The sequence below is a fragment of the Bison bison genome, unplaced genomic scaffold (genome assembly GCF_000754665.1).
Source record: "Bison bison bison isolate TAMUID 2011002044 unplaced genomic scaffold, Bison_UMD1.0 scf7180017864066, whole genome shotgun sequence".
NCBI classification, from domain to species: Eukaryota; Metazoa; Chordata; class Mammalia; order Artiodactyla; family Bovidae; genus Bison; species Bison bison.
Window position 1 is genome coordinate 3,680,687 of NW_011494638.1, and position 13,875 is coordinate 3,694,561.

At 38.3% G+C, this 13,875-nt stretch overlaps 1 protein-coding gene across 1 annotated transcript in view; it reads right to left on the reverse strand.

Moving 5' to 3' along the window:
* Nucleotides 1-13,875, reverse strand: part of PRTG (protogenin) — a 167,221-nt gene that overhangs the window by 46,831 nt on the left and 106,515 nt on the right. The window contains exon 11 of the mRNA XM_010836842.1: nt 12,896-13,084. Within this exon, the coding sequence (XP_010835144.1) occupies nt 12,896-13,084 (189 nt within the window). The remainder of the gene's footprint in view (nt 1-12,895; nt 13,085-13,875) is intronic.

Consider the following 13,875-nt stretch of genomic DNA (forward strand, 5'->3'; position numbering starts at 1 on the left):
ATCTGCAGTGATTTTGGAGCCCAGGAAAATAAAGTCTGACACTGTTTCCACTGTTTCCCCATCTATTTGCCATGAAGTGGTGGGACCGGATGCCATGATCTTCGTTTTCTGAATGTTGAGCTTTAAGCCAACTTTTTCACTCTACACTTTCATCAAGAGGCTTTTTAGTTCCTCTTCACTTTCTGCCATAAGGGAGGTGTCATCTGCATATCTGAGGTTATTGATATTTCTCCCGCCAATCTTGATTCCAGCTTGTGCTGCTTCCAGTCCAGCGTTTCTCATGATGTACTCTGCATATAAGTTAAATAAACAGGGTGACAATATACAGCCTTGACGAACTCCTTTTCCTATTTGGAACCCGTCTGTTGTTCCATGTCCAGTTCTACCTGTTGCTTCGTGACCTGCATACAAATTTCTCAAGAGGCAGATCAGGTGGTCTGGTATTCCCATCTCTTTCAGAATTTTTCACAGTTGATTGTGATCCACACAGTCAAAGGCTTTGGCATAGTCAATAAAGCAGAAATAGATGCTTTTCTGGAACTCTCTTGCTTTTTCTATGATCCAGCAGATGTTGGCAATTTGATCTCTGATTCCTCTGCCTTTTCTAAAACCAGCTTGAACATCAGGAAGTTCACGGTTCACATATTGCTGAAACCTGGCTTGGAGAATTTTGAGCATTACTTTACTAGCGTGTGAGAGAGTGCAATTGTGCAGTAGTTTGAGCATTCTTTGGCATTGCCTTTCTTTGGGATTGGAATGAAAACTGACCTTTTCCAGTCCTGTGGCCACTGCTGAGTTTTCCAAATTTGCTGGCATATTGAGTGCAGCACTTTCACAGCATCATCTTTCAGGATTTGGAATAGCTCCACTGAAATTCCATCATCTCCACTAGTTTTGTTCGTAGTGATGCTTTCTAAGGCCCACTTGACTTCACATTCCAGGATGTCTGGCTCTAGGTCAGTGATCACACCATTGTGATTATCTGGGTCATGAAGAGCTTTTTTGTACAGTTCTTCTGTGTATTCTTGCCATCTCTTCTTAATATCTTCTGCTTCTGTTAGGTCCATACCATTTCTGTCCTTTACCGAGCTCATCTTTGCATGAAATGTTCCTTTGGTATCTCTGATTTTCTTAAAGAGATCCCTAGTCTTTCCCATTCTGTTGTTTTCCTCTATTTCTTTGCATTGATCGCTGAAGAAGGCTTTATTATCTCTTCTTGCTATTCTTTGGAACTCTGCATTCAGATGTGTATATCTTTCCTTTTCTCCTTTGCTTTTCGCTTCTCTTCTTTTCACAGCTATTTGTAAGGCCTCCCCAGACAGCCATTTTTGCTTTTTTGCTTTTCTTTTCTATGGGAATGGTCTTGATCCCTGTTCTCCTGTACAATGTCACGAACCTCATTCCATAGCTCATAGGAGCCTCTTTATCCGAGACCTAATAAGTTCCATAAAACACTGTACTCACTGTATTCACACAGTGCTAAAATGAATGCTTTACAAAGAGTACTGCAACTCTCAGGGCCCATAATAAAGCTCAATAATAGCAGCTGAGTGAGTTAAAAAATATTCTCCATTTGAGTGACTACTAAATGCTCCTGGCTTCATGCTGTGGATTCAAAGAACAGTTTGTGTAATGGGTTTATGGAATCCATGGTTGTATTTCCTTTATTTCTCTGATCATCTAATTGGCACTGTAACAGTTACTGACCAAATCAAGACTAACTAGGCTTTCTCAGGGGACAGAATATGTCATTAGATTTATGACAAGATGTCTCCTGAGTTTCCTCAATCAAAATGAAGGATAAATTAGAACACTTTAAGACAGTTATGGAACTGGCTTAAAGACAGGCATGAGCCAAAGGTTCAAATACCTTCCCCCTTATATGTTAAAATAGTTTGTTTTTCAGATATGTGATCAATATTACCCAATATTTTGTAAATGACTTTTGAAGAGGGTCTGCACAGTAAAAATTTCCAAATTTGCTGATCTGGTGAATATCAGATTTTTACAATTGTTGCTTGTTGTTGTTACAGTTGTTGCTTGTTGTTCAGTCACTAAGTAGAAGGCAATGGCACCCCAGTGCAGTACTCCTGCCTGGAAAATCCCATGGACAGAGGAGCCTGGCAGGCTGCAGTCCATGGGGTCGCTAAGAGTCGGACACGACTGAGCGACTTCACTTTCACTTTTCACTTTCATGCACTGGAGAAGGAAATGGCGACCCACTCCAGTGTTCTTGCCTGGAGAATCCCAGGGATGGGGGAGCCTGGTGGGCTGCTGTCTATGGGGTCGCACAGAGTCGGACATGACTGAAGAGACTTAGCAGCAGTGTCTGACTCTTTTATGATCCCGTGGACTATAGCTCTCCAGGCTCCTCTATTCATGGGATTTCCCAGGCAAGAATATTGGAGTGGGTTGTCATTTCCTTCTCCAGGGGATCTTCCTGACCCAGAGATCAAACCTGAGTCTCCTGCATTAGCAGGCAGATTCTTGACCACTGAACCTTGTGTAAAGTGATTTAAAGCAACAGAATAAGCTGTTTTCTAAAGGAATTTTAATTTACTGTTTGCGTACATGAAAATTGCCATGTATAGTAGGGTCTAGAGCAAACTTGGGAGTACAGATATTTATAACATTTCCGAATCAGAAAGTGAAAAGAAAGTTCACAAAATTTCCTCTTTAAGGGAAGAAGTAAGTTCTAAGCTGATTTGTGTCTCATTTCTCTATATTATATTCCACACACTGCAACAGCAAGATATTTCTAAACATGAACCTAATCAGGCCGCTTGCTTACTTAAAATCATTTCATGGCTTCACACTGCCCTAAGGATAAAGCTGGAATTCCCTCACATGCCTTACCAGGCGCTTTCCTCTCCCATTTCACTCTGGTCATAGTAACATTTTAGTTCCTCCAGAACACAGTCTCCTCACCTCCTGGCTAACCCACATAAACTCCAGCATTCCTTGAGTACTTCCAGGGTTCTGCTATCCCCTCTTTGCAAAGGTAACTTTACCCAGAAGCTATGAAGCTGGAGTTTCAGAACCCTTTATTTGCATGGGACTTCCTTGGTGGCTCAGATGGTAAAGCATCTGTCTACAATGTGGGAGGCCTGGGTTCGATCCCTGCGTCAGGAAGATTCCCTGGAGAGGGAAATGGCAACCCACTCCAGTACTCTTGGCTAGAAAATCCCATGGACAGAGGAGCCTGGTGTCCATGGGGTCACAAGAGGTCTATTAAAGACCCTGTATCTATAGTATATTTTTATATTGCTTTAACCTATTTTATATTATTTTATCAGACCCCCATGAACTGTATCTGCCCCAGCACCTTTGCCTGGCTGAGATCTTCCTTTAGATCTCAACACAAATGTTCTCTTATTGAAAGCCATCCCCATTTTATCCCTCAATTAGGTCTGAGGTTCCTGTCAAATGCCATAGCAGTGATCTGACTTCCGCTATCAAGGAGTTCATCACACCTTATTTTAATTGCGTATGTAATTATTATTCTTCCTCCTAAGTTCCCCAAATGTATGATCTGTCTACATTAAATATGGTTGGGTTCTAATGTAGGGACCACCACATGGTGAACTTGGTAAATATTTGAGAATCAGAAAATGAATCTGTGAAGGAGTACTCAGTGGCAAACAAAATATAGGAATATAGGGCTCAAACTACAAGATTATACGTGAGAGCCTGTGACTCATCCACTCCTTGGATGTTTGGGAAGAAATGTACTGACTGAACGATGATAACCATGAAGGTTACATTTTCCTTATTATATAAAGGAAATCAACCCTGAATATTCATTGGAAGGACTCATGCTGAAGCTGAAGCTCCAATATTTTGGCCACTTGATGCAAAGAGCCGACTCACTGGAAAAGACCTTGATGCTGGGAAAAACTGAGGGCAGGAGAAGAAGGGGCAATAGCGGATGAGATGGTTAGATGGCATTACTGACTCAATGGACATGAGTTTGAGCAAACTCCAGGAGATAGTGAAGGACAGGGAAGCCTGGAGAGCTGCAGTTCATGAGCTGCAGCTGAAGAGTTGCTGTTTCGACCCACAAACAGTCGGACGTAACTCAGCAACTGAACAACATCAACAAGCTGAGAAGTATGGGGAAATGTGACTGGAAACAAGATAAACAATAAAAAGCACAATAAACATGGACTAAACAGAGGTTCAGCAGTAACAAAATTAAAAACTATCACTGGCCTGACAATTACAGGCATCTAGAAGGCACAAAAATAAATTTATGAAGATTTCCAACAAGAATAACAAACTAGAACTAAGAGTTATTAAGTTATAAAAAACTAACATGGCTATTTAGGAAAAATATTACTGTACTAGGTACCAGTGTTTCCACTTTTATGTACATACTAGTCACCTAGTAATTGTGTTAAAGTGGAGACTCTGATTCAGTAGATCTGGGGAAGGGACGGGGAACCTGAAATTCAACATTTAAATAAAATTTCAAATTATGCTGCTGATCCTGGGACCACACTTTGAAGAGCAAAGACTATCAAGTCTACACCTGGAATTGCCAAACCATAGCAACATGGCCTACTGCCTCTGGGTAACCTGCCAGCTAAAAAATGGTTTTCACATTTTTGAGTGGTCAGAAAAAAATTTTAAACAATATTTTATGACACATCAAAGATTACATGAAACTCGAATTTAAGTCTCCAGGGACTTCCTTGGTGGTCCAGTGGCTAAGATGCTCCCCATGCAGGGGGCCCGGGTTTGATCCTTAGTTGGGGAATTAGACTCCACATATCCCAACTAAGAGTTCACATGCAACAACTAAGAGTTTGAATGCAGCAACTAGAAAGTCTGCATGCTGCAATGAAGACCAAAGATCCCAGGTGCCACAACTAAGACCCACTACAGACAAATAAATATTTTTTAAAAATTTCAGTTTCCATAAATAAACCTTTATTGGACCACAACCAACATCCATACATTTATGACTTTTCTGTGCTGCTTTGTGCTATAGTGCCAGAGTCAGGCATTTGTGGAAGAGACCATATGGCCCACTGTATTCATCTGTGTAGGCTGCCATGACAAAATGCCATGGACTGGATGGCTCAAACAATAGAAATTATATTCTCAAGGTTCTGGAGACTGGGAAGTCCAAGATCAACGTGTGGCAGGAGTCTATTTCTGATAAGAAGTCTCTTCCTGGCTTCTCGACTGTTACTTTCTCACTGTCTCATGATGGAGAGAGCACTCTGGTATTTCTTCCTCTTCTTATAAGGACACCAGCCTTATTAGATTAGGGTCTCACACTCAAGACCTCATTCAACATTTATCACACTTTCAAAGGCTATGTCTTCAAATACAGTCACATTAGGGATTAGAGTTTCACCATATGAATTTGGCGGGAACATAAAACATTCAGCTCATAGCACCCACAAAGCCTAAAATATTTACTATCTGGCTCATTACAGAGAAAATCTGCCTAGTCCTGGTCTAGACCCTTGCTTCTCAAAATGGGCAGAAATACAAAAATTTCCAGCTTCACCCAGACATAGTAAATTTTAACAAGGTTCCTGGGTAAATTCATACACATATTAAAGCTCAAGAAGTAGTGGTTTCCACATCTAATGATCATGGAAGGTAACATGAGAAAAAATTTTTTTTAAATCCAGATTTTCAGACTCTATCCTGGGAGAAGATTTAAAATGGGAGAAGAACCATTTTAAAAACAGTTATGACAGCTAACATTTGTTGAGGACCTACAATGCAATTTACAATGCAATGTTAACTCTTACGTGTATTATGTTACTTAATCTTCCTAACATTCTAAAATAACCATTATTATTATCTCTATTGAGGCAAACAACCAGGATTTGTTAATAAACTGTGGAACTTGTAAGTTAAACTGAGGCAGCAGACACGAAACTTTGTCATCTGATGCTTTTCCTCTGTCAGTGCCAAGTGCTTCTGTACCAGTGTATTGTACATGATGTACTACTGGAAAGCCTGATTCCATTTGGGATCACAAAAATACTCCCAGAAGAGTTAAGACTTAACAGCTGAGCAAGATTTTTTCCAAACATAAAGTATAGGTCTCTAATTTTGTCCAGAGAGTATAAAAAATATTTTAAAATGGAAGATTACCTTTCATCCAAGAAAAAGAATTTAAGAAAAGATAAACAGATGATTAACTGTAACTTTTGTATAGTTTTTACAGTTTCATTAACCTACAAACATTCTGTCTTTAGTTAGAGGTAGTTGCAAATTGTCAAACAAAAATCTTTTTTATTGTCTTAATGAAACAGTATTTTTTTTAGTAATGGGATGTTTTAGACGTGGAAGCTCCCATTTCTTTTGAGCAACAGGTTTTTTTAAGTTTTTTTTTTTTTTTTTAATTTAAGTATTAAGGTTCTAAAATGTGATCTGAGTATCAATCATATGTGGCATTGTTGGACAGTACAGAGAAGGAAATTTTTAAGATTTTCACTCTCAGTAAATTAGGAAAAAATATTTCACTATTCCCTAAAGTCTCTAACTGTCAACATGTTTTGTCTTGATAACAAATTAAACACAAAATTAAAAAATGATAACTTAAGAGATACTTAACAATGAAGGAAGTGAAATGCAATACTTTTTAAATGTTCCCTTTAATTTGTACTCATAGTCAATTTTATGGCCTACATAGTAGGTGGTTTCCAAAGATCATTCCTTTAAGAAGTCTACTGACTTCAGTTAAATGAACTTATTTTGTAATTATTTGAAAAGAAACAATAAAAGAATGTAATCAGATACTGTTCAGAGCAACTTTTTCTACTAAAAGTGAAAATTATCTGTGGTAAAGCACAGGAAGAACTGAAGAGAGACAAAAAATGCGAGGCTATGTCCTCAAAGATCTTGCCTGTGGTAAATGACAGCAATAATGTTAATGGAATGTTTACACCAATCCTAAACATGGTCTGTTAACAAATAAAAGCAAAATGATCTCATAGAAACGAGTGCTGCATCACGAAGTCAAAGCTAATCTGGACAGAATAGTTAATGATATTTATGTTGTTGTTGATACATTACTTCAGCAGTGAAAGACTCCTGACATCTGTAACGGTATTTGGGCTAGTAGTTGGTATCAAAGCACCATATTATCTGAAATGAATTTATACACTAAAAGTCAGTACAGAATTATACAACTGAAATTATTCACCATTAGGAAGATTTTGTTATACAATACCATGTCTCTTTTACTCCATCTTAAGTGATGCAGTCAAAAACATGCAGACCAACCACATCATACGGATTTTCACCTGCAGCATACTTTTAAAGATTTTCTGAGTGTTATCTAAGCCTTCCTTGGCTGAGAGGGGTGAGGGAATACAGTCTCTGAAAAGACTTAGGCTTGCTTTAAAAATGTGACTTCCATATGTCATAAATTGCTGCTGCTGCTGCTAAGTCACTTCAGTCGTGACCAACTCTGTGCAACCCCATAAAGAGCAGCCTACCAGGCTCCCTGGTCCCTGGGATTCTGCAGGCAAGAACACTGGAGTGGGTTGCCATTTCCTTCTCCAATACATGAAAGTGAAAAGTGAAAGTGAAGTCACTCAGTCGTGTCCTACTTCTAGCGACCGCATGGACTGCAGCCCACCAGGCTCCTTCATCCATGGGATTTTCCAGGCACGAGTACTGGAGTGGGGTGCCATTTAATGATTCTAATTCTCCTAAAAACAAAATCTCTATTATAGTAAGGTTCACAATGAACTGTCTCTGATCATCATGCCACAAAATCTTGTTCTGCCTTGATGAAAGCAAAGATTACAACTTCCTCTGGTTAGATCAATTTGGCTCACTAGTGCTAGTTCTCTATTTTCTTTCATGAGATATGTAGCCACACAACCAAACCCTGTTCTATCAGTACTATAGGGAAAGATAACACCCAGAAATCTTAACTTAATTAACTTAACTTAATTTTATCATGCTTCTACAAAAAATGGCTAATGGACTTGAAAACTACATTTGTGTTGCTGTATGGTAGAAACCATCACAACACTGTACAGCAAATTTCCTACAATTAAAAAAATTACATCATTAACCAGGGACTGTTTCTGGAGACTCCTACTCCTAGAGTTGGCAGTTCTAACTTTCAGTTCAGTTCAGCCGCTCAGTAGTGTCCGACTCTTTGCGACCCCATGAATCGCAGCACGCCAAGCCTCCCTGTCCATCACCAACTCCGGGAGTTCACTCAGACTCAAGTCCATCGAGTCGGTGATGCCATGCAGCCATCTCATCCTCTGTCGTCCCCTTCTCCTCCTGCCCCAATCCCTCCCAGTTTCAGAGTCTTTCCAATGAGTCAACTCTTTGCACGAGGTGGCCGAAGTATTGGAGTTTCAGCTTTAGCATCAGTCCTTCCAAAGAACACCCAGGGCTGATCTCCTTCAGAATGGACTGGTTGGATCTCCTTGCAGTCCAAGGGACTCTCAAGAGTCTTCTCCAACACCACACTTCAAAAGCATCAATTCTTCGGTGCTCAGCTTTCTTCACAGTCCAACTCTCACATCCATACATGACCACTAGAAAAACCATAGCCTTGACTAGACGGACCTTTGTTGGCAAAGTAATGTCTCTGCTTTTGAATATGCTATCTAGGTTGGTCATAACTTTCCTTCCAAGGAGTAAGCGTCTTTTAATTTCATGGCTGAAGTCACCATCTGCAGTGATTTTGGAGCCCAGAAAAATAAAGTCTGACACTGTTTCCACTGTTTCCCCATCCTTTTCCCATGAAGTTATTTCTCATAGAGTTCTAACTTTAGATTTCTCAAAAAGAGATCTCTAAGTTTTGAAGGTGTGATTTTGAATATTTTAGATCTTTACAATTGGTGTAAAAAACCTGCTCACTAACCAGGCTTGCTGTGAAATATTTAATAGCACAAATTCTTTGACAAAGCAGAAGCTAAAGATGATCTAGTATCAGTGTCCTAAATGCTAAACTAAAATAGCACTATATAAGTAATCCTCCCCTTTTCAATTTCTTCTACACAGACAAAACAATTAAGAACAGTTTCTGACAATCAGCTTATAAAAAGTCCTCTTGTGATTAGAAACTCTAACTTCAGAATGTGAAGCCAATTTCTGAAATAAACAGACAATAAAAGAGGAACAAATTATTCCAATCAGCCTATTATCAGGGAGCACAACTGTGCTATTAATTTTGCTTCGGTTTATTGTATGATGAATGAAACAAACATTTTAAAATTCTATTTAAAACTGAACTAAACACTGAAAGTGCCAAGGGGGTAAAAAACCTAAGTGAAAATAATCACTACAAAGATAACAAAATCTTGAAGAAAACCACAAACCACAATTTAGAACAAATCACATAAACGTTTAATCACAAGCCCAGTGCTTTTTATCCAACTCCCCCAAAGTAAACCACTTCCAATAAAATCAAACTGTGTATCTTAAAACCATTAAACCAGAACAAACTAGCAACATTAAAATACTTCCACTGCTCTGACAAAATTTATATCACACTAACAAATATACAAGAATCTTTCTAGCCGCTTTAAAAAAGAAAACATTCTACATTTCAGGGAATGGAGCTTTGAGGGTTTAGAGTAAAATGTTCTAAAATAACTTTCAATATTAAGTACAATTAAATTTAGTTAATCAGATTTGGGAAAAAATTGAGGAGAAAATTAGACAAGTCAACTGAATCTTGGTTTAATCCTTCTTGTTTTAGGCAGTGGTCACATTCGCTACATTTTTTTAATCTAGTGCTATAATGCCTTACATAAAAAAGAATTTTAAATGACTGTTACAGCAACTGAAATACATGAACTCCTTCACCTATTTCTTTTTTTCAGAAACAAAGAACTATATATATATTACTACAGACAAAATGTCCCAGTAACATACTTTTTTAATGAAAACTTAATTATCAGAAATTGAACAAAAAGGGCATCAGAAAGGGGATTAGTATGAAAATGAAATTTTGAGACCTTAGTTTGCTACTCAAACTGACATTGAATCAGCAAACAAAAGCATTTAAATTTCATTTCCAAGCCCACTTAGTAAATCTAGTTCCAGTTAGAGTATCTTTAATGTGCAGAAGCTCAATAAAAGCAAGTATTTGCCATGTAAGACACAGATAGTGTTCCCTTAACCTACTGCCCTTTAGACATCTCACTATCTGTTAAACAGGCAGCTACTGCCAGATGCTCATGCTAAAAATGATCACAGATGGTCAGCTGTCCAGTTAACAGAAGATACTGCCCACCCCCAACAGCCAAAAGTAAGAAGGAAAGGAGTGAAAGCTGTTAACACTTGGTTGGGTAAACCCATTCGCTTGCTATAAGCTGGGCTAGGCCCCACGGTGACTTTTAAGAAAAGGAAAATGGGATCCCAGGACTCTAAAAATTAGAAGGCATCTTAAAGGTGATCTAGTTAACAGCTGTACAATGTGTGAATCTGTATAACTGCATCCCTGGCAGTCAACCATTCCAGCTCTGTCCCTGAAACTCCAGGGGTAGGGAACGTGCCTCTAACAAGAAAGCTCTAAAGCTATGACAAAGTCCTCTGCCACCTTGCACTGCAATTACTCCAGCTACTCAGTCTAACTCCAGTCGGGAAACATGGGGCTATTTTAACAGATGGGGTATATGGACTATAACAGAATCATTTCCTATTTTTATACACTATAAAATGATTTTAACTGAATTACCCCAAATGGCATATGCAAAGGATCATACCATAAAAAAACGCAGGCAGTAAACATATGCAATTTATTTTTAAAACACAGGAAGAAATAAAGGTTTATAGGACGAAAGCTATTATATAGAGATTATAAAAGATTTTAACAAAAATCAATGGATCTTATATATATATATATAAATGTATGCTATCTGCAGTAAAAAATTAAATTTTAAAGAACTATTTTTAATTGGCAAAGTTTTAATAAAATGTTTCTTTAAACTTTTCACAAGCAGAGCATTACTTTTTTTTTCCAATAAATTACTCATCTGTTTAGAATAAGCTACTAATATGTTCAAGAAGATTGCTCTAAGAATCTCCTGTTTTGTATCTTCAGTGTATTTATATTTCTAAACTATCAGTGAAGAAATTGGAGGTATTAAGCTTGATGTATGATTTTTCATCAACAATTGTCTCAAAGCCCGTTTCTTACTTGATACTGACTAAAGTTTTCCAGATGAAATGACATGCCTATGGAAAGGGAAGGCACCCTGAGAAAGCATGGCTAGAGATAACTGCTGCTGAGTGCTTGGCAGTAGGTTGGGCTAATGTCATCTGAGCATCAATGGCTTAAGGAAGGTCACCCTGGAACATATGTAACTTCTCATCCTTTATAAAGCTGCATGACAGGGATCAACTGTGAAACTTATTTAACCTAATACAGATTCAATTAAAATCCAAAACAACAAGATTACAAGCAAAATGCCATCTGGGAAACTACTGCCAAGAACTGGAGGGTGGGGTTCTGTGTCCTTGGGTCTGAAAAGAGATTTGCACCACTGCTTCTTACTCACAGGGACTCTGGTCTAATGCTGCAAGGCCAGGGAAATGAAGCCTTCCTGGATGGGACCACTATGCCTCCTTCCTGCCCGCACACCAAAGGGTGGTCTGTGATGGGGAAAGCCAGAGTGCTTGTAAATGTCCAGTATGTGCAGAAGGGGCTGTAATAATCCAGTAGGAATTCAGCTGATGATCATAAACTTGCTGCTTTGTGCTTAAGGGTAAAAATCTACTCATGAGCAACAAACAGCTAAGTGTGCAGTCTACACCTTGAGTATCTGTTTATACTCATGCATTTACTGTAGTTGTAAGTGTCTTTATTATACCGTCTACTAAACATGTTTACATAACAAAACCCTTTCACTGTGCAAAGATAGGATGAATAGCGAATAAAACAGTATCTTTCAGAACTCTGATGAACCCAAACATAAAATTAAGGGTTTTTTTCTTGAGTGTTTCTGTGTTAGAACTACATACAATAAATATTTACAGTTACATGATTCATATGTAACAGCGTTATTTTGTACATAATTTACATATTTTTTACACATGCAAAATAATATAGAGAACTCTCTATATAATATAGAGAACTCTTAGGCAATTTCTTTTTTTTTTAATTTGGTTATTTATTTGTTAATACAATTTTAAATCTTATAGTCCATTTACAATTATTACAGAATATTGGCTATATTCCCCATGTTGTACCATAATACTAGAGCCTGTCTTACACCCAATAATTTTTATACCCTTCTCTCCCCCACCCCATAGTGCCTCTCCCCATCGCACTGGTAACCATTAATTTGCTCTTTATGTCTCTCAGGCAATTTCTAAGTTAATCTGATCATCTGGCATAACAATATTGCTATTTTCACATTTCTATTCTACATCCACCATACAGTCACAAGAATAGATCACAAGAGTGAGATCGGTGTATCACTCCACCAGAAGTGAACTTCAGAAAGAAAGTCAGACGCCCAGTGCTGGCGAGAAGATAGAAAGATACATTGGCTCAGATGGTAAAGCATCTGCCTGCAATGCGGGAGACCCAGGTTAGATCCCTGGGTTGGGAGGATCCCCTGGAGGAGGAAATGGCAACCCACTCCAGTATTCTTGCCTGGAGAATCCCATGGACAGAGGAGCCTGACGGGCTGCAGTCCATGGGATTGCAAAGACTCAGACACGACTGAATGACTGAGCACTTGTGACATTGTGCTGAGTGACTCAGCGGTGAGTCAAGGACCACTGAATGACTTATGCAGTAGAATACACACAGTGAGGTAGTAAAGTCATTTCTTTTCTTTTTATCACTAAGTCAGTGATTCTGCCTTATATCCAATAACTTTTTCTCCCAAATGGTCAGAGAGGAAGGAAAAAAGGAAAAGCACTATACAGGTTCACTCACCTAAACCACTGAGAGTGTAGAGAAGGCCACTGGTATCTAAGAAAATGGGTCCGTGCTCCTGCTGCCCCTCCTCTTTGTAGTACAGCTTGTAGCCTTGAATGGTTGCTGTATCCTCAGCATCTTGCTGCCACTTCACAGAAATGGTGGTACAGTTCAGAGGTTCCAAATGTAACTCTGGAGATTTAGGGGCTACAAAAATTCACCAGATGTGTATGTGTAAGAAAACTCCTAATTCACATGAAAACACAGGAGAGTGGAGAGCTCTCCATTCTAAATCAACAACTGCATAAAAGTTCAATTCCAATAACTACATTTGCCCTTCATATTAAAAATTACACAACGATATTAAACTTTGAGACAGAATTAAAAGTATAAGATACTACAGAAAAAAAAACTAAGGTATGGGGTTGGCCAAAAAGTTTGGGTTTTTCCATAACAGTGTATGAAAACCCAAATGAACTTTTTGGCCAATCCAATATATAAATAAGAACAAAATTATATTTGTGGATTTTAAGTTTTTTCAAAGAAGCAATATGTATTTTGTAATTTTATAAAATTTATTTTTTATTTGATGGATAATTACTTTACAGAATTTTGTTGTTTTTGCCAAATATCAAAATGAATCAGTCATATGTATTTCCTAATTTTGACCATCTAATTGTGATTAATCAATTAACAACAAAAAGCCCAGTCACATTACACTCCACATTAGTAAAAGAGGAAGAGGGTCTGGAACTTCCTAGTATTATGATCTTTCTATTAAATTGATGATTTGTTTAAAAATATATGATAGTGATACTGATTCATTTCAGTTCAGTCAGTCATGTCCGACTCTTTGAGACCCCATGAACTGCATCACGCCAGGCCTCCCTGTCCATCACCAACTCCCGGAGTTTACCCAAACTCATGTCCATTGAGTTGGTGATGCCATCCAACCATCTCATCCTCTGTGTCCCCTTCTCCTCCTGCCCCCAATCTGT